At 35.9% G+C, this 26966-nt stretch overlaps 1 protein-coding gene across 1 annotated transcript in view; it reads left to right on the forward strand.

The window, feature by feature from the left end:
* The window catches only part of LOC104527855 (tetratricopeptide repeat protein 27-like), a gene marked incomplete at both ends in the record, with an annotated part of 53655 nt that overhangs the window by 23790 nt on the left and 2899 nt on the right, over positions 1 to 26966 (forward strand). Inside the window, one exon of the mRNA XM_010171675.1 lies at positions 25462 to 25573. Within this exon, the coding sequence (XP_010169977.1) occupies positions 25462 to 25573 (112 nt within the window). The remainder of the gene's footprint in view (positions 1 to 25461; positions 25574 to 26966) is intronic.

The following is a 26966-nucleotide window of genomic DNA, read 5'->3' on the forward strand; positions in this document are numbered from 1 at the left end:
TCTTGAGGAAAGGAAAAAAAGTGATATGTGTGACAGAACTGTTCCTTAGCAGTGTTGTCGAAAACTTTCAAAAAAGCTCATCAATAACATTAGGGTTTTTTCTCTGGGAAGATAAAGGAAAATGCATTAATGCAACAGTAATAAACTCTTTACTTTTTTTTTTTCCCCAACTGGTCTCTTCACCAAAAATTCAAAACCACACAAGTTAGTTGGTTGATTCTTCAGAAGGTTGTTATTATCAAAGAGGTGAATAAAACCCTTTTCATGAAACCATGAACCTTAAAGAACTGCAGTTGTATCATTTCAGTTCAGGTTTGTGCAATCTATTTATTTTATGTCGCTTCACACAGATGTTTCCGCTTGCACATAAATATCTCAATAGTTTAAAAAAATGTTTATTTTATTATTTTGGCTTATGTTGCTGTGAATAATTATTGACTGAAATTGGTATGGTTTTAGATACTTTATTATATAACATATATAACAGTTTTAGGTGTCACCATTTTAATAAATTGAGAGAGCAGCTCTGATATGCCACTTTCTATGATAGCTCCTTTTTTTAATACATTTTTTAAAATGTACTGCACACACTGACAATTTTGTTTACTTCAGTGGGCTTTTGTAGTCATGTCATCATTGTCATCATCCCAACCCCCTAGAAATTTTGGAAGTTTGATAAGAATGCATCTAGAAAAAGCACCATTAAAGAGTAGATCTCCTAAGTTACAAAAGAAGAGGGGAAAAGGAATCTTGGTTCCAAACAGAAGTCGGAAATTGAATCTCAGAAGGGAGTGTAATTATGCTTTTGCTCTCTCAGCCTATCTGTATTTGGCTGCGGTCCTTTGAATAAATGTCTTTTGCACTGGCAGAGCAGAATTTGCTTCAAACTCATCCCTTAATTTCCTGAATATTTCATCTGTACTCATTCCTAGGCTGCTCTAGTTTGATGAATATTGAAGGTTCCGAAAGAATGACCATTTTAGAAATGCTGAAGTAGTGTTCTTCAGAGAAAACTTTCTCTTCCTGTGTTTGGTGTTTTAGTTTTGGTTTTTTTTTCCCCACCTGCTGTTCCTCCATATAATGAAGGTGGAATGTGGAAGAGACTCATCCTATCAGGAAGGAGGCTTGTCACTCTGCTACAGATAATTCTGTTTCTTTTTGTGGGCATGCAAAGATACCGAGATATGAAATATGGTGAATCAGCTGCTCCTCCCAATTTTGTGCCATCAGCAAACTGAGGGTACTTTCTGCCCTTTCACCCAGATTCTTAATAAAGGTGTTGAACAGTATTGACCCCTGAGCTACACCATTAGTTATTGGATTCCAATTAGACTTTGTACTGCTGATCACAACCCTCCAGGCCTACCTGTTCAGCCAGTTTTCAGTCTACCTCACTGTCTGCTCATGAGCTTCTTTATTAGGATCTTATGGGAGACGGTGCTGAAAGCCTTACTGAAGTCCAGGTAGACAAATGTCCACTGCTCTTCCCCTAACATACTAAGCTATTAATTTTATCAGAAGAGGTTATCAAGCTGGTCAAGCATGACTTCCCCTTGGTGAATCTGTACTGACAGCTCCCTCCATGTGTTAGGAAATGGCTTCAAGGAGGATTTTCTTCATATACTTTCCAAGGAATGAGATGAGGCTAACCTGGGTCCTCCTCCTTGCTCTTTCTGAAGACAGGAGTGACATTTGCATTCTGTCAGACTTCAGGAAGCTCTCTTAATCGCCATGACCTTTCAAAGATAACGGAGACTTGAACAGGCCTCTATTCTGGACCACCTTCTTGTGGCTACTAACAAGGTTTTAATCAAAATATTGACTGTTATTTCTGCAATGGTAATTGTATCATGTGTACAAAGAAGAATTAAAATAGTAAGAAAAAAGTTAGATCGGGGCAAAGTCTTGTCTCCAAAGTAAGGCGTATAAAGTACGGAGCATGATTTCAATCTGTGATATATCATCATGATTAATATATTATCTTTGCAATTTTAACCTGTAACATGAAGACTGCTGCAAAGTTTAAGGCATAGCACGATGAATTTAAGTTTATGTATTCTTCTAGTTTTTGGCTGAGATAGAGCTAATTTTCTTCTTAGTAACTAGAACAGCTAGCTGTGTTTTGGTTTCAGTATGAGATTTGTTATGAAAAGAACATTACTAACATACTAATGTTTTTAATTGTTATTGGAAGATCAAGAACTTTGTGACTTCCCTGTGTTTTGCTAGTCTGCAGGTGCAGAAGACTTGGCGGGGGGGGGAGTGGCATAGGAAAATTAGCAAACCCAAATTGGCATTTGGATATGCCAATGGGACATTCCATATCATATAACATCATGTTCGGTCTATTAATGAGGGTCAACCGGAATGCTCGGGCTCGCTCTCTTCCAGGATTGCAGTTTCAGGATTGTCGCTCCTCCAGGATTGTTATCCAGAACGGAACGGGCTTGGTTGATGGCTGGAGAACAATTGCACTGTGTATCACTCATTTGTATATTCTATTATTACTATTATTATAATTATTATAGTTATTATAGTTATTATTTTATTTTGTTTAAATTAATGAATTGTTCTTATCTCAACCTATGAGTCTCCTTACCTTTATCCCTCCAATTCTCTCCCTTATTCCCTCGGAGGGGGGCCAGGGAGCAAGTGGCTGTATGATCTTTGGCTGCCAGCTAGGTTAAACTGCCATTATATAGGTTTAGTGCCAATCCGTACTCTGTGGTATGATTTAAGATGTATTTACACTTGATATCTTTTGTTTTCAAAGGGAGCTTGACTTATAGCCTAGTTGCTCTCTGTGCTGCTTGAAGGTATCTCTTGTAGTATATTTGTAAAGGGTGGTGAGCTGTTTTCTGAGGAGAACATCCACACATGTAGAGTTGTAAGCCAAATTTCTTTATCATCTCTGATATTCACAATGTCCAATTGTGAATAAAATAATTTTAATAATTATCTCTGTGTATTCTTCTGGCTTTTTTTCCATTCGTGTACCACAAGCTAGTGGTAATGCTGGTTAGTGAACGGTGGACTCCTATGGTCACCTTCCTTGAGTGACTAGAAAGGGGATGTGTGTTTGAGACTACCCTTCAGCACTTCTTGAGCGTTAGTGGTTTTTTTCTTTGCAGAATCTGTGTTCAATTAGTCATAGAATTTTAACTGAAAACAGACCTCTGTAAAAACAGGGAATGGATTTAAAACTGTTTAGGATTTGTAAAATTGTTATTCCCATAAGCTTAAACTGAGCAAGATGTTTCAATTTAGAATGGTTTTGGAAATGCACTACTAAAATATCTTGATCCCCTAAATGATTCTTTTTTTCTGACTGCTCCTAGGTCTAGGCCTTCTGCACATACCATAATCCCATTTGTCATTGTAACAGTTTTCCAGAACGTCCTTTAGATTTCTGTGAGTTTGGAAAACGTGCTCTGCATAGTGATCTTCTAAAGATTAAATCAACACTGGTTTATTTTCTTTTTTTTCTTTACAGTATAGACTTCCAAAAGAACAATCCAATACACAAATTAACTGAAGAGGAACTTCTGGCTTTTACTTCAGTAAGTAACTTATCTAACTTACCTGGACTTCTTAGTAAACATGTTTTCACTTAATATTTAAGTTAAGTAGCAAGCAGTAACTTCTCAATCTTACTAATCATGAAACTCTATAAACCAAATTTGTTTTATTACTCAGTTGTTTCATTAACTTTTTCTTACTGCAAGAAATTAAAGTGATTCTGAAGTTCAGCCCAGTTTTGAGCCATCCTCATACAGGATAAGCTTGACATCTAAAAATTTCATTTCACCTGAAAACATGCACAAAACATTTCTTTATGTATTTGTTTTAATTTTTATTAGCTATATGAATTATAATGTAATATTACACTATGCATTTTTACAGCACAGTCTTCCCAGAGCACTAGTGTTGAAAGTGTTCTTCTTTGAACAGTGTTTAAGTAGAGTTCAAAAGGAATTTCAACTCTCTTCTGTCAGAATTATCCAGCCTATGTATCAGATGTTCTGCTTAGATATGTTTCTTCCCACTTCAATGACTGATTTGCTGCAGAACAATTCTGTAACTTTCAAAGAAGCCTTGAAAATTTTAATTCAGTATTTTTTGAATGTATTTTTTTTTACTCAAGACAAAACACAATTTGCTTCTTGCATCGAGCTTTTCTGGTTTTGTGTGGTTTTCAAGAGTAGTTTACATGGGTGGGTGGAGGAGGAAAGGCCAGTGATTACATTGCCATTTTTGCTTACTTTCCACAGTGTTAGACTTCAGCTCTGGTGCAGTAAAGAGGGCTTGCTCTTCTCCCCAAGCCTTGTAGTTTGAGACCCTTTTGCCATAGTAGTACCATCTGAAAAAGTAAATTCTTGTTAAGAGTTTGCAGACAGGATCTCAGCAAAAGTCCTTTTGATTTCAATTGAGCTAGAATTTTATCACTGACACTTGTAGTTATGTGGAAGTGCTATGGACAGTACTCTAAGGCTAACTATGGTAATATTTGCTGCTTTTTTGTGATGATAAAAGGAAGTTCAGTCTGTAAAAAAGAAAATCCTAGTTTTTATATTAGATAGATGTAAAATATGTTGATTTTAAAGTAAGTTTGTTTAGGTCCCTATGCTAATACCATACATGTAAGATCTGCATGAAGGAGCTGTGTTGAATCACTGTAAAACAGTTTGGTTTATGTAGGTTTTCTGTTTGTTGCTGCAAGGAACATAGTGCTTTCTTATGATGTATTCATAGTTTCTAAAGTATTTTGTTTTGAAGTACAGTTTTGGGTTTTTTAAATGGTGGGAATAGAGAGCAGGAACAAATTGAAATGTAGAAAAAATCAGACTGTCCACTCTCACTTCATGTTGTAGTAACTGAAGTGCCAAATAAAGGGTAAAGGAGAGGAAAAAAAACTTATAGAAAGAATAAGTATATGCAAAGTAAGGAAATGCACACATAGAAAAGTCCTCAGGAATGAAAAAAACTGGTGAACAGAGTACTGCAATTTTTTTTAAATGTTGAAGCTACTACAGTATAATTTTTTCGCAAAAATATTGTTAATGCAAATGTATGAAATTTCAAGATGTGCATATAATTTCATTAAAACAAACCTTGACATTTTTGTTACTGAAATAATATATTTTGAATTGAAGGTTTTCTGTGAAAACTCGAATTTTGCTTCTCATATTTTATTTCCTGTCAAACTCCCTGGACATTTTTTTGTATACATCCTGCTTCAGTCTGCATACTACCCACTATCATTTGCTTAATTCTTGGGTGGAAATGCAACCATTACATACCTGAATCTTGAAATAACTTCTCCATGTATTCTCTCCTTTTAATATTAAATGGAGTGATAACAGAACACCTTTAACAAGATTGGCCCTACTCCCATAATTGTGTACTTCCCAGAATAATGAAACCACAAGTGGGATTTACCCTATGCTTCAGTTTTTGAACATTTAAACACGTTAGGTTTTACAGCAGAGGAGAAAAAGTCAAGGTAGCACATATACTAGGCAAGAATGATAATCAGCTTTACTGTCATCTTTTAACAGACATTGCTTGAGAGATCATATCACCTGTTACCTGAGTTGCAAGAGATATGTTGGGTGAATTATTCATATTGATGAGAAAATTAAACTGCATTTTTCTGCCATCTAGTGGCTAAATCCTCAAAAATCACAGGACAGCTGATGAACTTGCTCCTTAAGTGTCACAGCGACTGTGGGGAGCATATGTTTTCATTCATGTATTTATTTATCTATTTATAGAGCTTCTAAGTCAGCCTCAGCTTACTTCATGCTTGTAACATCAGCAGCCACTATTGGGATAGATCTCCAGAGCAATGCAGCTGAAAGATGTGTAGGCTTCCCTATCACTTTGTGCTCTGAGTTGCAAAAAAGAAGGGTCTAGAGTGATAAATGAACAGGAATGTAGTGCAGAATTCAGTGGACAGCAGTGACTTAAAGAAGTAGCTGGTAGCCTAAAAATCAGAGGAAATAATAAATTTAAATATCAGAATAGTGTTCTTTTAAACTTTTGCTTAATGTTTCTAAGTTAATCAGATGTAGGGACAAAATTAAATCTTACCATTATTTTCTCTTTTGATCTTGACCTATGCTGCCAAGACACAAACAAGAACAAATATGAATTATAACATTACTGTCCCAATCTGTCCTGGAAACTGAAAGCAGGAATTGGATATTAGCTTATAAAATTTCTTTTCAATAAAGGCATCTTTCGTGGGGATTTGCACCTGAGCCTAAAATAGTGGATAGTCACTGCAGAATTTCATGATAAAATCTCTGGGTTCTTCTGCAACTTGGCTCTGAGTCACCAAGGCAGGCAAATCCATCGCTGTGCTCCCTGGCAGTAAGGATATTCTGTGTGAATGTTAACACAGACTTGCTTCTTACGGTGTCTGCTAGCTGAGTAAATAAGTGGCACCGCAAATGTTATTATTTAAGGTATTTATGAAGTTTTGGTACAACCTAGTGAAACAGTCAAATGAGCACTGTATCAATGCTGCTCTAGTAATTTCTTTAGCATCATTTAAACTGCTATGTGTGCGTGTGCTTGTGTGAGCAGGCATCTTCTCAGCCTACATGTGGATTCCTAAATCTGCAGGCTGGTTAGATGGTTGTCATGCATTCATCTGATATCTGCTGAAATTTGTTTCCTGAAGAAAGGAGGGCCTTTCAAGGTATCTTAGGAAACTTGAGAAATTGTAAGGCATTTTTAATAGAGCAGTGAAACGTCAAGTGATCTTATTGCTTTGAACACTGCAAAACAAATGCATTTGACCTGCATTTTCTCCTGAGGAGAGAGAATTAAGGTCCAGGTAGTATAGGAAAGGGTCCGGGAAAGGGTGATCAAAGTGAACTCAAGCAGATTATGTGGTCCTGCCTAATATTAGTTGTAGTTTAGCAAACAGGCATTCTAAACTCCCTTTTATATCTGTAGCAGTTGAAAATTACTAGATCTGTAAGATAGATAGATATTAAACAACATAGCTTACAGTCCTAAAAATAACACTATGATGTCATTATTAGTCACAGCTTGGTGACTGCAGTCAAATACAAAAGGATTGCTGCTTTTTATTTATTGAAGACACTTGGGAGTAATTGCCATTGTCCTAAAAGTACTAACTTTTGTAACAAAGAATTACTTTTAGTATTGCTAATTTTTGAAGCAAGATGTGAGTGTGTATTAAATCCTATGTACTTGTGTACGTAGTCTCACTGGTGGGATAACTCTTGGTACAATAATTTGGACTTCAGTGCTTGAGGTGTTCTAGTCAAATTCACCTGTCATCAGCATATTATTGCAACTTGTAAGCTATTAATCTATAGCTGAAATTAGATACATTTGATTTTCTTTTTTTTCCTGCTCATAGTTAAATTGTTGATCTGATAACTTTACATGAGAAGTAATGTAGCTCAGACACTTAAGAATAAACACAAAGTTAAACATTTGATTTTAAGGGGCATTAAATATTCTTATTCTCACACATAATGGTTTAGGGAAACAGTTGTAATGTTTTTAATTAATTCTATTACGGTAAGCACTTAGACGTCTAAGAAAGCTAAGGTCTTATTTAGAAATCAAATATCACAGCTGCTTCAGAGCCACAGTTATGCATATGATACTTGCAGGGAAAAAGGGAAGGATTTAATACTGGATGGTGGGTTGTTTTGTTTTGTTTAAAAAAAACCGAAACAAAACAAAAAAACCCAAACAAACCTGAAAACAAAACCAAACAGTTTTTACAGAAAGCTTATACTATAGCTTATGATTTACATACTGGGGAGGCAATTCAGTGTTCCATAGTCTGATATGACACTCCCAACAGAATATCCAAGGTTAAGGAACTGTAGCTGGTCCTTAACATTACCCCTTCCATCTGTCCTAGCCCTCGCTTTGTCTAGTAGAAATGGGCTTTGTGGTAACTGTTGATGAGCACTTAGCCCAGTGTGGGAGAATACTACTTTTTTTCCCTTATTAGTGTATTATTGTCAAGGGACTTTGAGTAGTAGTGACAGTATAGGGGACTGAGGAGAAAAAGCAATTAGAAGGTGTGGAAGAGAAGCCTCTTGCTTTGTGCTGCCCACATTTTAGCCCCATATTTGTATCCTTTGGAATCCATAGAAGATGAGAAGAGAAAGAAAAGAGACTGTGGAAAATTTAGTTGCATTGGTTTGTTATACTCCTGAGACTTCTGTCATTTATGGAGAGTAGAGCAGTTGGTTTCTTAAGTGTTGAAAACTGGGAAAAGGAAGCTCTGGCAGCTTTGAACAGGTGAGGATATCTTTCTTAAATAGGGGAAAAAAAAAAAGCATAATTGCTTTTCCTTTCCTCAGAGTACAATACTTAAAAATTTTTCACCACCTTCTAACAAAAATACCTGATCCTCCTGAAATTATTCAGTAATACCATGAAAGGTACCAAGGTCTGATAAAGGACTTGGAGAACATGGAGTGAGTCTGTCAAATGCAAGGAATACGGTGTATTACAAATATGGACCAGATGCAAATGCTGCATGTCTCTTGTTTTTCCACTGTACTGAGCTACCAATTCCATAAGAGACTGTTTTTCCTAAGGAATTTGAGAATGGTTGGACACTATTTTTTCTTTTTTCTTTTTTTTTTCCCCCCCAGAAATTGGTATTTGTTGAGTGTAATGGAAACTGTTGTTGTTTGGTACCTTTGAAATCACAACGAAGAGTTACAGTGCACATTTTATTGAATGTGTGTGTGTATGCATATATGAATACTTTTTCTGCTTTTCACTGTAGGAAGGGGCCTTTGGGAGGAGGGAGTGGAGGGTGGAAATGGGAATGCTTTGTTTTTCTCATCTTTTGTATGGCATTTGTGATACTAATGTGGAACTAGGGAGCAATCAAATCATGACATACAATATTTCTAATGTTAAGCCTTCCTATCAAAGTCTCTATAAAACTAACATGCCAATTTGGTTTCTAAAGAGAAATTGTTTGTATAGCTTAAATAAAAGGAGTGCATTTTTCTCTGCTGAGAAAATGGCTGCAGTTTTCTTTATGTTTTATAACCAGCAAGAGTATTGAAAAGCTCATTAAGAGTGCCATGTGTCTCTACTGCTGTAACTTTCGTGGCTTTATAAAAAGTCTCTTTCACTTCTTTTCTAAGCTGTGTTACCCATTTTGAATAGCCTCTGGCTGCAAGATTATAACACTGCAAAGACTTTCTCTCAGGAAAGCCCTGCTAGTACTAGTAAGACTTCTTACTTCTTTACTTCTCAAGTAAATGAATTCAAAGCCATTCTATTCTTCTTTTTTCTTTCTTTTCTTTCTTCTAAGGACTTTTACTCAAAAGTCTGAACCATTTTCCAGGAATGTTAGGATCTAAACACTTGCTGCTAATTTAATGGGCTTTCTGGCCCATCACATATTACTGGGAAATTAGACTGAGTATAGCAGAAGATAAGCTGTTTCTTTCTGCTGGACTATCATGCAAAGACTCAACTGGATTTCTTGGAAGCTTGTTCAATGTGTCTGGTACTTATGTTTACAATGTATTTTGTGTAGGAAATTAACCTAGTGTTGTCAGTTATTTTTGCTGCTGTTATATATTATGCATTTAGAAGTTTTAGAGTAAAGCAACTGGGTGCTATAGTATGTGTTGCAGGGGAAAGCTTGCATTCTATTCCAAAACTGGGATTAAGTAACAGTCTCTTTGAAGTTTTTATTTTACAAAATATCAGATTTCAACATAATTGACACTTTTATCCCTTTCAACTTTGTTCTCCTCTGTGGTCTAAATTCTTCCCTGAGTCCATGGGATCCACAACTCTGCTTGCATCATATCTTACAGGAGATGATTCCTGATTTATTGTGTGCCTTTCTGAACAGGAAAAAATCTGGCATAGGCTTTCCTTTCTAGAATAGTCTGCTTTTTCGAGTAATCTATACAGAATTACTCAAGCAGTAGATTTTAGTGGTTTCACTGCAACCACAGTGGCAAGAGAACATGAAAATCATGTTTAAATATTAATAGATTATTTGCTTGTATAAAGGTTTGATAAGTTAAGCAGGCAAATTTGATGACAGTTAGTAACATTTTTTCCCACAGCAGCCTTTCTTGTCCCCCTCCTCCTCCTCCTTTATCTATCAGCAGCTCACTTATTTTTTCTAGCAACCTCTCTGACAGCCAGTTGACAAGTCACAGGCTTCACTTCCCCCTCGTGTCCTTCACCAGTTATAACTATTATAATTTACTTCAGCAAGAAAGCTTTTGTTGCAACAAAAAGATGAAATTAAACCCCCTGTGCAACAAAATACTGTCTGAGGTATCATCTGAAAGAAAGAAGACATTTTTGCTACTCTGTGTAGTGCTTAATACTTTTTAACAGCATTCTGATGATCAGTTCAATTCATATGTTATCAGTACTGGCAGTCACTTTTTTAGTGATTTATATTCTGCTGATCTGCCTGTTTGGCTGGGAAGGGGGCAGATGAACTAAACAAGGGGTAAATCCAAGTCTCTCGCTTTTCAAAGTAAACTTACGTTTTTGTTCTTTAACGTATGTGAGGAAGAATTATTCCTAAAGTTTGTTTAGCTGTCCTAATGTCTTGCCCTCATCTTCTCTGCCTAGTTTTAGTGTTGCCCCTTCATTTGTTTTCATCCTAACCCAACATTTCAAATATTACTCTGGTCTTACTTGTTCCATAGCATCTGAAAAAATGAAGATGGTTGAATTCTTGTTTACTGATCAGCTTATTGCTGTATCTAAGAAGCTGAGTTTGATTTTTCTGATTGTATCATGACTGTACTTCGGACTGGAAGCAGAACACCTCTCGTATCAGCACCCCAAACATTCTTTCTGGTCTATATTAAAGATGAAATACTGAAAAAATAACAATTATTTTGACTTATTACAGCATTCAGGATAGGTTTGATTAGAATGCCTTGATTGAGGTCATGAAGTATGTATTTTTTCTTCCCCCCCCAAGATGTCTGAAGTGTGCAAATCTGATACTCTTTAATTTATCATCACTAAAATGTCACTGCTTTGTTGTTGTTTTGGTTTTTGGGGGTTTTTTTAAAGAAAAACAAGTGCAGTGAATTCTAGCTATTCTTCTATTCTAGCTGCTTTGGGAAAAATACAAGATGAACTCAGTAAGAAATAAATCTGTCTTACCCTGCTTCTGCATTAATTTCTCATTCTATTCCTCTAAAACTAGGGATGAAAAAATTAAAGGTCTCCAATGTTTTTTCCTTTTTTTTTTTTTTCTTTGGTCTTTTTAATCCTGAAGTTTTAGGTAGCCAAGCTACTGGAAGGGATTTCTAATTGGTATTTTCTTCTGGGGATTTATTGATGGTCAATTTAAGATTTTTGTGGGAAAAATTATGTTTAATCAAGTTCCAAGTCTATAAACCATGGGCTTTTGAAAGAAGATGTAAAGAAGAAAGATTTGGGGGTTTTTACTTATTTTTGAAAAATTTTCCTAAATAAACACTTATAAGTTAAATTCAGCAAAATATCCATTTACATGTTTATCTGTCCTCATTTGAGTAAATCCTGTTCTGTTCAGCAGTGGTCTTGGATATGTTTTTGCACAGTGTATTGTCCTTGTGTAAGTAGTTAGTTGGTTTCAGTATGTTGTTGAAAAGCATGGTGCTATCTCTTTTATAGAAGGACAAAGGTTAAGCAGTTCCGATTCCGGTATTGCTACGATATTTCCTTTCCTGTCTTTTATTAAAAGCAGCAAGTTTAAGTAGTAAACTGGAATTTTCAAGTGCTCTTGACCAGCAATTTAAGATAAAATTAATTTTTGAAACACTTAAATATATCTGCATGGAGATTGTATACACATTTTTTACTTGTTTTTACAGAATGCTTGAATTCTGGTACTGATCATGTATTAAACAGTACATTATGACTAAAGGAGGGGGAAAAAAAACATGTATTATTGGCAGTAGACCCCATCACTAAGCCTTTTTTTTTTCTTCCACAAATACTTTTTTACTGGGATAACTTAACATACTAATAAGCAAAGTGTTATTTGTAATAATTATCTGTAACTGCAAATATGCAAGAAAATTGCGTAAGATAATTTGCATTAAGGGTTTGGTGACCCTTATGAAAACTAATTTCTAGTTAGGCAAATACATGAACAGGAAAGGTTCATATTCTGTTTATAAAGGTTAGCTCATTGCATCAGGAAATCCAGACTAGGAGTTCATTTGGTGGACTGCTCATGCAATGCATATGATAAATGAGTCTCGAGACTACTGTGAAAGAATTCGGCCTTTTTTTTCTCTATATAATTTATATGCTTAGCATATATGATAATATGGTATAGCATAAATACTTCTGACATGTTTGGACTGGCTGTATTAATCATGGTAAGTAAAGCTGTTAGTTATGAAGACTATTCAAATAAATGCCAATAAGACATTTAAAAGCATCATGTTCTATTTGTTTCAATTTGCAAAAATGTTGTAAAAATATTTAAACTATGTAATGTTTTTCCATCTGTGAAGCTGAGATTTGAAGCCTTTTCTGAACTGAAATAAAAGTCATTACACTAGATATTAGTTGGTGTATTTTGAGGTATTTGAGAAGATTTTACTGCCTTGTCTATATTATCTTTAAGCTTGCCTTGCATTAATTAAATTGGAGCTTCGGCTTCTTTTCCTGAAAGACTTAATGTCTTGTGTCAACTAGATTTTACTTCAGTACATTTGTCAGAATAGGTTGACTGACACATTCTACAGTGACTTCTGTCTAGTCTAGAAAAAAGATGAGAGAGAAAATAACTTTTGCAGCTTTCTATAAATAGACCGTGAAAGATTTTTCTGTGCTGTAAAATGAGATGTTTGATTTTAAAATTAAGCACTTGGAGAGGAATAACATATGCATTTGAATTCCCCCAAATTAGTATTGTGCCTGGTTTAGCTTTTATCACTAGCTAAAACTGAGTAGGTTTCCTTTGCTTTTTAGTTTAATGTATGTCAGTGAAACCCTTTCAGTTTTAGAATAAAGGAAGGAAATATGTTTAGAAAATTGTTTTTATTTTGTTTTGAACTTCTTACGTGGTTTGAAGCTGTTTCAATAGGTTAGTAGTAAGATTCAGAAAGCAAGCAGGTCATTTAGTTGCTGGAATAAGGCCATATTTCTCATCCTACAGCTTATTGTGTAAGATCTGCAGTGTATATATGTATTTATCTGTATATTCTGTATCTTTACCTTATCTAATAGTAGGCAAACATTTATTTATGTGTGTGTTGAATCTCTAACAGAGCTGGAAAAATGCAAACCTTGGAGGCGCGTAACTAAAAAGATTGCCTCTTTTGTTTGTCCAAGGGAAATGTCTTGTAGCTTCCACAGACTAGATTTAAGGAAGACATTTTTTTACAGTGAGGGTGGGTGAAACACTGGAACAGGTTGCCCAGAGAGGTGGTAGATGCCCCATCCCTGGAAACATTCAAGGTCATGTTGGTCAGGGCTCTGAGCAACCTGATCTAGTTGAACACATCCCTGCTTATTGCAGGGAGGTTGGACTAGATGACCTTTAAAGGTCCTAGCCAACCCAAAGTGTTCTATGATTCTTCATCCAGTTTTCTCTGTTATTTTAATAACTGCTATTGTTTATGTGCATAATACAACTGGACAGGTGCTCTACTGTTGTGTTGTAATCTCAATCCGTTACAGCTCATGCTTTTAACTTTCAAGTCTAAGCACATCCCAGACACTGCCTTTTGTCTCTACTAAATGTATTCAGAGTATAGCTTCTCTCTACACAACTTGGTCAGATTTAGGAACATTAGTCACGTTTACCCTCCAAGACAGGATTTTTCTTTCATACTCCCCAGCAGACTCTCACTCATTTGTTTTCAGTATTAGTCACTTGTGCCTATGTCAGCTTCCCTTTCTGTTTACTCATCCATGCCATATTCCCCTCAGTCCTCCTTTGTCAGCTCTCGCCTCCTGTTTATCAGACTTTCACTCTTTTTTTTAATCTTCCCTAATTCCTTTCTTTGTCATATATTTCTGACTCTATTTCTTTCCCTCCTCACTTTTGGTTGCTGCTTAAGGAGTTAGTCTGCCTTCAGGACCATTGTGTCTTCAGTCTCTGAAAGGAAGGTGGCTGCTGCTTTGTTTTGCTTCTGGAAACTAAACTTTTACACATACGGTTTAAAGCCAGGCTGCTGGTGACCTCCAGCAGCCTGATCCTATTTCATGTAATGGGAATAGCAGCTCTTTAGAGAGACAGAATACTTCTACTGTTGAAGTCAGGAACTGGAAGAAGTCAGAATTTTTTTTTTTTTTTTAATGGACATTGAGACTTGTTAATATGCTCTTTCCTGGGAAACTGCTGTGACTATCCTAGAACTCTCATTGAAATGGTCATCTCCGGACTTTCACCCTAGCCACTTGGCCCAAACAGTAGTTGAGTCATGCCTCTTGCATTCAGCATGTTATGCTTATTTGGGAACAGCGAGTATTGCAACGTGTAGACTGCTGAGTAGTAGAAACGGTTGTAGGCAGAATTCCTGTGGTGGGTGCTGGCATCCAAAACAGGGGAAAACCAGGTATGACACACTTGCTGTAGAGTCCTTTCTGGCATTGTGTGGATTTTGCTCTGCTGTGCCCCACTGTTCTTCTGCAGGCAGCTGTTCTTACAGACTGAAGGTTGTGAAGATGTTTTATAGAAACTGTATACTTTAATCTGATATGGCTTAATAGTAAAGTCAGTGGCACCTTTACTGTAAATCACTGATTTACGAATAATTCTTCCTGAATTTTTTTGTCCTTTTTAGAGGAAAAACTGGTAGCTGATTTTGGCTAGTCAACATCATTATATGATGTATTCTCATTGTTATAATGTAAAAAGTGTATGCAACTGTTAAAGTATTCTTGTTGTGCCATTGACTAATCTTGAAGTTTTTAAATTATGGAAACAATTAAATTGTTTCTTTTCAAGAAAATAATTTTATGCCTTTTACTGAGAATGTGAAGGGAGCTTTTAAGGCTCCGTTGTGTTGTATAATTTTTATGGTTGTGCTCCAGATCTGTCTGAGAACCAGCATTTTTGCTATCCTATATTGTCTTCCTGCAAAAGATACTCAATTAAGTTCTCTTAAGCATAATTATTGTAAATGGATATTTGTCCTGAAGTTATTGCAAAAGTAAAGATAAAAGTTTGTTAGAGGAAGAATCTATGCTGCATCAGATAGCAGCAGTATTATTTGAGAGGCTGTTGATAGACCAAATAAACAGGAAGCATCACTGGCAGTCTATGGAAAAAAACATAGTGGTGGAAAAACCATAGTGGTGAGCTCCTGAATGCCAGTAGGCAGGCAGAACAGGCAAATCCTACCACCCTGGGGCAGTTGCATAAGGATGCAGGATCTGTCAGGCCTAAGGGATTTTTCCAGTGGTCTGGAGTGCTGCAAACATTGAGTTTGCCCTGAACAGTTCAAACAAACAAAGAAGCAGGAAAAAAAAGTAATGGGAACCTTAATGTGTAGTCTTACTTGGATTTTGCTGAATAAGTATTATTTAAAAAAAAAAAAAAAATCATAGAATGGTTTGGGTTTGAAGGGACCTTAAAGATCATCTAGTTCCAACCCCCCTGCCATCAGCAGGGACACCTTCCACTAGACCAGGTGGCTCAAAGCCTCATCCAGCCTGGCCTTAAACACTTCCAGGGAGGGGGCATCCACAACTTCTCTGGGCAACCTGTTCCACTGTCTCACCACCCTCACAGGAAAGAATTTCTTCCTCATATCTAATCTAAACCTATCCTCTTCCAGTTTAAAACCATTACCCCCTGTTCTGTCACTAAGTACCCTGGTCAAAAGTCCCTCCCCAGCCTTCCTGTAGGTCCCCTTCAGGTACCAGAAGGCAGCTATGAGGTGTCCCCGGAGCCTTCTCTTCTCCAGGCTGAAGAGCCCCAACTCTCTCAGCCTGTGCTCATAGGAGAGGTGCTCCAGCCCTCGGATCATCCTCATGGCCCTCCTCTGCACTCTCTCCAGTACGTCCCTGTCCTTCTTACCTTGGGGAACCCAGAACTGGACTCAGTACCCCAAGTGGGGTCTCATGAGAGCAGATTAGAGGGGCAGAATCACCTCACTCAACCAACCTGCTGGCCATGCTTCTCTTGATGCAGCCCAGGATACATTTGGCCTTCTGGGCTGCGAGCGCACATTGCTGGCTCATGTTGAGCTTCCTGTCCACCAGTACCCCCACGTCCTTCTCCTTGGGGCTGCTCTTGATCCAGATATAAGAATATGTATATATGCATGTAACAATAACACATGCTTAGATAGAGTTGACCAACCTAGAGTATTGACAAATCATGGTTCTTGTCTGTAGCCACAGGCAGCAGTACCAGAAATGGAAAGATGAAAAGTCATGACCATCTCAGTGAGGAATAAATTTCTGTCAGTTGAGGATAAGTTAACCTACAGTACTGTCTGTTCCAAAAATGTTCCTTGTCAGAGGAGAGGCAAGGCTGAGTGTGGAGTGGAGCAAGCAGGGCAGAGGATTTGAGAGCTTACTGTGATAGTTTCCAAGGGAATACCTTGCAGGGGGGTAGGACGTGTTTCTTCTCCCACATGGCCAGTCTGAATGGTACAAGTTAGAAGATAGTCTCCATTGGCACAGATTTTCTGTCTTTCACCCTTTTTTACAGTCGTTTGCTTTGTTTGTCTTGAGGCTAAACAGATTGCAAGTCCTCAGACAGCATGTACCATTGCATATAGTCCTGAAACTCTCTACCTCAAACCAGATTCAAGCCATTCTTAAACCAAATTCACTGTTTTACTACCTGTGCAGAGAGCAATTTCTTTAAAGTGCTTTTCTGTTTTTCAGTATATTATCAAAAGAGCATATTATGTGATCAGAACATTGGCATAGATGGGGAAATTCCTGAAGCTGAGCAGCTAAAACAAGAAATTCACTGTTGTTTAATACTTAGGGAAATCCTTATCATTGGTACCAAAGTGTTTAGAAGACTAGAAGTCTAGTCTTCTAAATCCAAAAACCTGAGTTATTGCTGTTGAGATTGGACCTTAGGAAATAAATGCAGTACTGTGATGTGGTGTGGAAGTCTGTACTTATGCCGTTTCAGGAGGAAGTCCAAACCGCAGACCTGAAAAAGACAATGCTACTACAGTCAAATCTGGCTGAAGTTGTTTTCAGCATAACACAGAATAGGTGATACATTTGGCGCAACAGAGCAAGTGTCAGTAATATGGCTGGGCTGCATTCTAGGTGAAAATAGGAGCCATATCTTATGTGGTTTACCCTTCACTAGTCATTGAAAGCAGATTCCTTTAAATAAAACAGTATCCTAAAGAGGGAAAAGCATTAAAACAGTTTCCTAGTAGAACTTGAGTTTAATTTATTTTTCCAGTGTGTCTAAAATGACTTTGAATTGTGATTTTTTTTTTTTTTTGTTCCTTCCATAGGTCTTTCTGAAAGTTACATACCTGCATGTGTGCTAGTTAGTTAAATAACAGACTATGTTTTGCAGAATCAAAGAATCATGTTTATGGCTCACTATAAGCGTCTCCCTACTTTTTGGTTTTTGTTCCATGCAGGCTAATTTAAATCCATACAAAGCTTTCTTTGCATCTTCTGTTTCCACTGAAAATTCTTCAGTAAGCGTAAATCCTTGTACTCCTTTCATGTAGCTTTTTCTGTGGAACATATGAAGCTTCCCTTGCAAGGGAATGTTTCTCTAGTGCTCTTTTTCTTTGACCTTTTTCTCTGTGAAGTGTATAATATACGGGACACTGTGCTGCCATTTCAGTTTTATCTGCAGAGCTACGTTCACAGCTAGCTGGAAAGACAATCATCACGTGCTTATGTTTCTTCTTCTGACTAGAGATCAGATTCAGTATACCTATGCCTGGCATCAAATGACCCCCCTCAATTTCATTTTCTTAATACAGACAATATTTGCGTGTTTCTGAGTCACAGGGTTATGGAGTGAGACAGGAGATTTTCCAAGAAAAACCATAGAAACATCCAACTTAAGAGAAAGCTCGGGAAATTCATGATGTGTATTCAAAAGATGTAAAGACTATAGCAGGAAGAAGAAGAAACAGATATGGACTGAGCTTTGGACATGAACATTGTTCTAACAAGTGCTTAACCATTTCCCTGTATGTGACTGAAAAGTGTACTTGGGGAGAGGGAGAGTTGTTTTGATTGGTATTCTTTCTGCATGTGAGGAAGTGTACATGGAAGCAGAAGGAGGGAAAAAGAAACAGAACAACATAGTTATATCTGTTAGTAAAAGTAGCAGATATAGACTTTTCATATGATTCTTTTCACTCTACATCCTTCAAAAAGACAATAAAATTCTCTGCAGAGGAGAGCTGGCCTAGGGGATGACTTCAGGTTTCAAATAAGGCAGTCATGGAGAATGGAAAGGGAGGCTGGATGTTCTCCTAACTATTGGTACTTACAAGAACGAAGACCAGAGGTAAGGCAGCCTCATTTTACCTGAATGTTACCTATGTTGCTTTTGCTAGAGAAAACAAGATGGACAAACAAGCTGTGAAGTCTGAGGATACTTTATTTTGAGAAGTCATCCTTTTTCCCCACCAGGACTTCTAGCCACATTGTCAGCTGAGTATGCTGAGTATTGATTGAACAAAGGAAAAGGATGCTGGTGAATATTGAGTAATGTTACTCTGTTGTCAAGAAGCAGCTGTTGTTGGGGGTTTTTTTCAACAAAGAATGCTTTCTTTTAAGGGTAGGTAGAAGAGATAGCTGATGAAAGGTACTGTAGTGTCTTGATATTTGTAATGGTAGTGACACAGTGTCTTTGAGCAGATAGCAGATTATAGGCTTTGCAATGTTTTGGCAGGGTTGTACTTTTGCAAGTAGCAGATGCATTTATTTTGCAAAAAAATCACTCATGATTCTGTTTTCAATATTCCTTTCCAATATCTTCAGGGAAAAGAGACAATGTATAGTGCATTTAATGCAAATTATTCTTTACTTTCTTTGTCTGGCTTTGATAGTGCCAGCTACAGAATTATGATTAACAGTCTTACTTTACAGGCAGTTAAGAAGAGTTGTGCACAATGTAGTGTTTTGTTCTTTTTATAGGACAGTTCACTTTAGTTACGAGGCTACTGATTCATATTTCTTTACATCTTTTGCTAGTATACCAACCAGATAGTATAATACTGAAACTGATTAAATTTGTGCACTTATATGTTTGTTGACTTGGTCCTTGCCTTGAGTTTAAAAACTATAGCAGGATGCAAGGTGCACCTTAGATTTTTTTTATTTTTTTTTTTACTTTGCAATCTGTGGTTTATAGAGAAAACCTGATTTAGAGCATATCTTTTCTACCAGCCAAACGAAACAGTGATTCCAGAGGTGTCTGAAGCCCCATGACAAACTCAAGGGAACCAAATGAGATTTGAGACTGGAAGGTACAATAGAATTATTGAGAACCTGTCTAGGGGATTCATTGGTAATAAGCACCTCATTTGGGAATGCACCACTGTGCACAAGCTAGGAACCTAGTTTCCTTTATAAAGTCAATGGAGAGTAAGAAGCTTTCTCAGGGAACCCCTGGGGTTGATGTTTGTTCAAAATGGTCTTTTTAGGGAACCTTCCTGTCATCACTGCCTGTATAAAAAGACCCAGGGGGACCAACTTACAAGCTTTCCTGCCTGATTTTTTTTTTTATTCTTTGAAGTCCTAGGTACTACAGAAATGGCATAAAAGCCAGCACAATTTCCAAGCTGACTTAGCACAAATAATAGCTGAGAAGCTCTTCTTTGCAAGGTAGATATCAGAAGGAGTAAGAGTTACTGCTTAATACCAGTGCCATGGAGAGGAAATATATTTAGAGTGATAAGTAGGATGGAATATGAGGATTCCTTTAAGTGGGTGTTAACAAAAGCTACCCATTTGCTAGAGAATGCTATTTTAGTGGGGTAAAAAATAAACCAAACCTTTGGAAAAATACCATTAAAATGAAATTGTTAGCCGCCTTGTGTACATTAGTGGAATATTTTATAAGTCTTGTGAGAAAAAAAATTATTCTCATCTTCTCTTCTAACTTTTGAATTGATTAAGCCAGCTACTGAGTAACTCTTATATCATATTTAATGTACCTTCAGATGTGAAAAATTCCAGATATGATAAATTCCAGAGAGTTAGTCACTTGCAAAGTGAGATTAAATGAGATACTTAACTTTAAATTGCTTTTAGGTAAGTACAGTGTCATTACTGCTATATTGAGTCTAGCACTCATTTCTAAATCAGTCTAGTATAGTCTAAATAATTAACTGTTTGACTAAGAGGTTTTTAAAGTCTTTGCATACATTTTGCTTTATAAAGCGTGGACAGACAAAAAGGAAACTTGTAATGACTCTTCATAGCTGCAGATGGGGGGGAAAAAAAGGAACTGTCCATTGTTTGTGTGTACATATATTTCATTTTAAAACTCTCAGAATCAATACTTTTTCAAATGCATACAGTTATCCAAGACACTGAATTTATATATGTGAATCTCATTCAAACACATGGAAGTATATAAAAATGAAAAAAAAAGCAGATACTGTCGTCTTGTTTTAGTCAACAAAAGGTACTCTGTATGTACAATGATGTAGTGTTACAACTTGAGTGCTGAGGCTACCAGACAAGACTAGACAAAGCAAATTTAAAAAATACCATTCTAATTAAACTAGTTCCTTCATGTGGATCACTGATCGTGTTTTGGCTTTGCTCTTGACTTTTTAACACCAGGAGATATTTCTAATGGCTGTGGCTGAGAGCTTTAGGCCCAGTACTGCTTATGATCAGCTAACACCTGTTGCGGTAAAAAGCTATTTTAGTTGCACAGTCCCAGGATTAGTTTCATAGACCAAAATAAACCCATACAGTTGAGTGAATAGCTTTAAACTTTGGAAAAATTTTGCTGAATGTGTGGTCTAAACCTACTGAAATATATATGGCATATTAAAGCCGTACTGGAAAATGGCACTGTGCACATGCTGATGTCTCAGCCAGTGCAGGAAAGTAAATTTTCCTCTCTGTCACTTTGATACTTTCAGGATTTCTGCCTGTCTCTCTGGTTTACCTAACTGACAGCCAGACACAATTTCTTTAAAAAGAAAATAGCATTTAAATCACAGTAATTTGAAGAGACCTTAAAAAAAAAATCACAGGTGATCATATGATTGACTCTGTCATGTGCTATCTTGATGTAACAACTCATTAAAATCAGTAAAAGACCTAGTAAAGGAAAATATGTAACTTCTGCTAATTCATGTCATACAGGCTCAAGCATTTTATAATTTTTTGTTTCTTGTTACAGTGCAAAGGTCTTGGCTTAATACCCTAAAGGTGCCACGTAGAATTTATATTAGATACTGTTAGGCAAGAAAATATTTAAGACCTAACCAAGCAATAACACATTTTCCCCATGCAACACTGAAAAAGAAACACTAACACAGGACTTGGAATAATGCCTGAAATATAATTCATTTTAAGTGTATAGTACAAGTTGTGGTGTTTGCAAAGAAATTGTACATTATCCTTGTCTTGGTAGTTTTACTCCAAGACTGGTCAATTAGTATTCTGTAACTCCAAAGACTTTGCATATTGTTGGAGTTTAAAAAAAAATAAAAAATTGTCAAAGCCATATGAAAAAAAGATGTCAGTTGCCAGCCAAAATTACTGTTTAATAAGAAAAAACCAGAAATTTTGAAAACAGGTGCTTTTGTGTTGATGTATATATACTTTTAATTTGCAGTATAAGTTGGTAATATTTTGATTTTCCAGTCCAAATCACCCATAGAGTAACTTGTAAGTGTACGATAGATTTTAGTGTTGAGTGAAAGTGTGAAATTAAACGGTTGCATCAAGCCATATATAGCACAAGTTTTGATAATTGTTAAACATATTAACAGGGCCTTTGATGTTTATTTGATGTCAGCAATTCTTTTGACCTTGAGGAGGAGAGATGTAGGTGGAGTAGAATACGCACTAATATGAGTATTTCCTCTGTTTAAATCTTAAAAAAAAAAAAGGGGGGGGGGGAAGAAGGAGGATGGGGAAAAGAGTGATATACTGAGTCTATTGAGTAGTCAGTGCTATGAGCTAGATTTACTGGATAAATTATGGACTATCTTTTCTTCTTTGCCTTTCTACCTGCTAACCACTAAATATATCCGCTGTCATAAGATATACAGAAACCTTGCATTCCCATGGTATGAAAATACTATTTTCCTTGTTTGTGTCCCTTATCTTGTTCGTGTTGCTCTCTTAAGGACATAATTATGCCAAATAGGATTAGAATTTGTCAAGTCGTAACAAGAATCATCTGGAGTGAGAACCTAATGTACTATTTTTAGAAAATATGAAGGTGTTCATAGATAATCAAATGTGACTGGAAAATATACAGCCTTAGGTCTTCTAATTGCTTGTACCTAAAGCAATCCTATGTTTCTATACATTAACAGTTTATTTATCTGAAGATTTGCTGTCTTGAACAGATGCCCAAAATTTGTTTTTTTCAGATTAGTAGGTATTACACAACATTGACACATGCAATCAAATGTCGAATAGTATTGTCACTAATACTTAGGAAGGTGAGGAATTTATAGGTACTCAAATTACCACCCGGATTAGTGGTGTGAGTTCCAACTTATTATTTGGGAATGTTGTCTGCAGTGCCACTGGTTATAGACCACAGAAGCTGCAGTGAAAAGTTGATCTGAAATTGTTTGCTTCAGCATCCTCTTTCTTTGTTCCCAAGTTAGCCACTGTTGTTTGTTGAGAACTATTATGTAGTCATGATGTTTTAGGTAAATCGAGGCCTGTACTGCAGAACCCATTAATGTAACTTCTCACATACAAACATTGAAACCAGTAGCCTTGAATTTCGCATATTGTGTTTTGTTGCTGCCTTTTCCAATTCATTGTCCAAGAGGAATTTTTAATTTTTGTCAGGCTATGTTTGAATTTTGAATCTAAAGTCGTGCGCTAAGGTGATAGTCTCAGCGAAATAGAAAGTATTCTGTATATATGTGTATAGGAATGGGAGTTGTTTCCATCTGAATTTCAGATTATTCAATTTCAATAAACTGATTATTAAGTTTATTAAGAGACTGGAGGAGCTTCCCTGTTAGTATGAACAAAACATAGCCTCTGCAAAATAATAGTCTTTAGTCTTTGTCTGGAATGAATTAGATGGGGATTTACAGAGACACATTTTAGTTTAAGGGTTCAGTTTTAACACAATGATATAATAACACGTATAGAGATTTACATGCAGTAATTATATATCATTATATATAAACAATACGAATTCTATGTAATGGTAGAGAGGTTTTGTATGTAATACCATGATGGGAAATAAAGAAAAAATCTTGGGGTAGCATTGAACTGAGGACAATGGTGGATCAAAGGCAAAAACCTGTTTATTCCAATCATTATTCAACATTCTGTAATACTAAGTGCATTTTAAAGTTTATTGGCAATTTCATCTCTGAGAATACAGAGCATGTGTACTGTGATGATTCTGAAATACAAATTTTAATTTAAATATAGATAAAAGGAGATAGCAGTTCCTTTAGGTTTCTAAGCAACTTTTTTGCATTAAAATATTTATATTAGCCAAAAGAACAGTATTCTGTGTTTAAAAACAATCCTTTGGCATATATATTTAAATCAGATTAAGCATGAAATACTACTTTTTGTCCAGTTAAATATGTAGCTTACCTTTTGCCTATTTAGAAAACAGTAATGTATTTTAGTTGCGTATTTATTGTATTTTGAGGTTTTGTGTATATGCATAGTTATTGTGGTTTCCTCTTAATTTCTTGTCACTGAAGGATTAGCAAACTATTGAGTGTTGTGATAAGAATAAAAACACTACCAGGAGGAATTTAAGGTCTGTGAAACCTTAGCGTTATGTGTTCGTTGGTGATGGTATATAATCAGATCTTCTTTTGATTCTTATTTATTTCTAAATCTTTGTGATAGGCATATACAATAGAATCAGTATGTGTGCTGGATTTGAACAGAGAAGCTACTTGCTCTGTTTCAGCAAATAAGAAATGTTCATATACCAGGCAGAAAAGCAAAAAGATTGACTGGATTGTTTTGTTGCCAATCCATGGTTCTACTGCTTAATTGTAACTAGAAATCTAGTATTTTTCTTATCGTCTTGATATTTATGCTTTTCAATACAACATACAAAAATGCACTGGTATTGGAAACCACTTAGTCACTTTATTTTACCTTATACAGTTCTAACACAAATACTGTTTAAAGTTACAAATCCCATTCCAGAAGCTCCCAGTACTACTGGAAATAATCTGTGTTCAAACTCAATTAATAAGGAAGTTCATATTCTAAGGATGTTTCTCAAAACTTGTATTTTGTGCTTCTCTCTGGACCTTGCCTTCCCTTAATCTTTCTTAGGCAATTAGAAATATTTTTGTAAAGCTTATCTAACTACTTCCTAGGGCAAAGTTTCCTGTATATACCTTTTTCAGAATTGCAAGGAGTATCTTCTATAAAATTCTATTCTGTTGAAAATACGTAGATTAAATTTAAAGAAACTTTTCCACAATAGTGTGGCATCTTTCAGATTTTTCCATAAATCAATTATTTTAAATTCTATTTCACTTTACCTTTTTTGTCACCAGTTCAGTGCTAGGAGAAATGTAAAAAAAAAAATTCAAATTAAACAAGTGTTACTTGAACATAACTTTTTTTAAAATAAAAACTTGCTTTAATTACACAGAAATTTAAATGTCAGATTATTTGGATGAGACTGTAGAAAACAAAATCAAATTCTCCCTAATATCATTCTAATTTTCTTCTCTTGTTTGTTAGGATTGAACTCAATAGAAGTTTTAATGTCAAATAATCCTTTGCTGTATGTTTAAAACCAAATTGGCCACTTGTACGGTAACTTTCAGTGATGGCCCTTCACCAGAGATGACGAGATATGTCTGCAAAGCAACTGCAAGAAGCAAGAATTTTCCGTGTTCATGCCTGTCATATGCCTCCAATCAGTTTTTTTAATGTACTCACTACTGTGCACAATACAGGATGTTGAAAAGAAGCGACTGTGTTTTTTCATCTTACAGAAAAGCATAGAATGAGTTATAAGGTTGTAATTTTGCTTTTAGTTATTTTGAAGAAATGAGGTTTTCATGTTAATTATCTGAATGAATTTATGAAAATCATCATATAATGATATACTTGGTTATATGAAGCAAGACTAATGATAAATAGACATTAATTAATCCACATAAGTAATTTGGAGATCTTAATTATATGTGGCTTTTTGGAAAAGCAAACAAAAAAGCTGCTGAAGTATCTTAACTGAAATTGGTAATGGAAATAAACTAGAAAGGGATTTTTTTTATTTTTTTTTTATTTTTTTAGAAATCCCTCCCAGTGTTTTCTGTTTGTTTGTAGCTTAAAATATGTTAGCAAATACCTGAGTGAATCTAAACTAAAGGTCATTTTTCTGGTGGCGGTGACAGAGGAACAGAGTGATCCTCAGGGTGCCGTATGCAAGCGCCTTCAAGTAAGTCATTTCACCACATCCTGGCAATTTGGACAGTAAGCAGAATATTTCTGGTTCACTGATGGGCTGATGTGCAAACTCTTGGGTATTCCACAACTGGTTGCAATTAAAAGTGCTCAGAGTTTGCAAGTCCACTTTCAAATGGTAGCTCCATCATACCAATCATAGTATTTTGCTAGGCTACTGTTAGTTTATCAGTGAACAAGGTACAAGAATAAAAGAATAGTCTTACTTAAAGCACAGATTTATAATAAGGAACAATCAGAAAATATTCAAATTATTTAGAACTGCAGTTAACAAGGTTCATCTTTACCTCTTCCAGCTTGTCTAGCGTGTCTAATAAGCCCATGTAAGCTCTTCCTGACATAGATGTCAGAAAGAATTCCTATAGAAACTTCTGCTTTTTTAAATTGCCAATGGAGTAATGCAGAGGAGTTGCTCTGAACAACCTATACCTTTTGTAAGTCATGGCTGACTGATACAGTCTTATTCACCTGCCCTTTGGAAGACTTAGTTTTGGTTTGGGTTGTCAGTTGGACAACTTAGTGTTGTATAATGCTCCTCTGTGTATCGCAGCTTTTTCAGGGTTAACTTTGCTGTTTTATCTTGAATATATTACATTCTTGATTTTACAGCTGCAAGCTGCTTTCTCTGTGTGTGGTTTCTTTAAAACCAAACATTGTAACTTCATACATAATAAACAGATACATTTGTATGTATGTTTACGTACAAAATGTGTACATACAAAATACCAATGGCACAAGCTTCCTTGAAGATTCTTGCTAGCTTGTTTTGAATTTTGTATGGGCATTGCAAATCGTGCAACTATTATTTCTGTTTCTCTAACAGAAAGTTATTAGAGTGATCAGGGAGTACATCACACCTAGGTTAAATTCTCAGTGATGATGAGGCTGAATCATTCATTAATGGTACTTGAAAGTTAGGCTGGGTTTGGCAGAACTCAGGTGACTGGTTTTGATCTGGGTGTCACTAGAAATGTGCACCTATCTCACAATTCAGGTAATAGTTGCCATTTTGTTCTTATATAGTAACAGGAATATTATAAAGATATTGTACAATAACAGACTACTTTGTTATTATGACTTTAAGCATCATGTCGTTTCATTCCAATGTCATATAAGGTTGATATATTGAATGAAATATTCTGTTTTGTACAATGTTTTGGTAATCTCCTTTTTACACTTTGATATGGTGGGAGAAGATGATATAAAGGGTTCTTGTTTGTAGGAAAAAATGTGTGGAAGAATTGGATAAATTAGTTTTCCCATGTGAAAACATTCCATTCAGTGCAGAAAATGTTGCATAACTTTATTTTCTTTCCTTTCTTCTCACCCCATCTAATTGTCCTGTTTTTCTTTTTATACATTTTATT

Source organism: Antrostomus carolinensis, unplaced genomic scaffold, assembly GCF_000700745.2.
Source record: "Antrostomus carolinensis isolate BGI_N321 unplaced genomic scaffold, ASM70074v2 scaffold13547, whole genome shotgun sequence".
Taxonomy (NCBI): domain Eukaryota; kingdom Metazoa; phylum Chordata; class Aves; order Caprimulgiformes; family Caprimulgidae; genus Antrostomus; species Antrostomus carolinensis.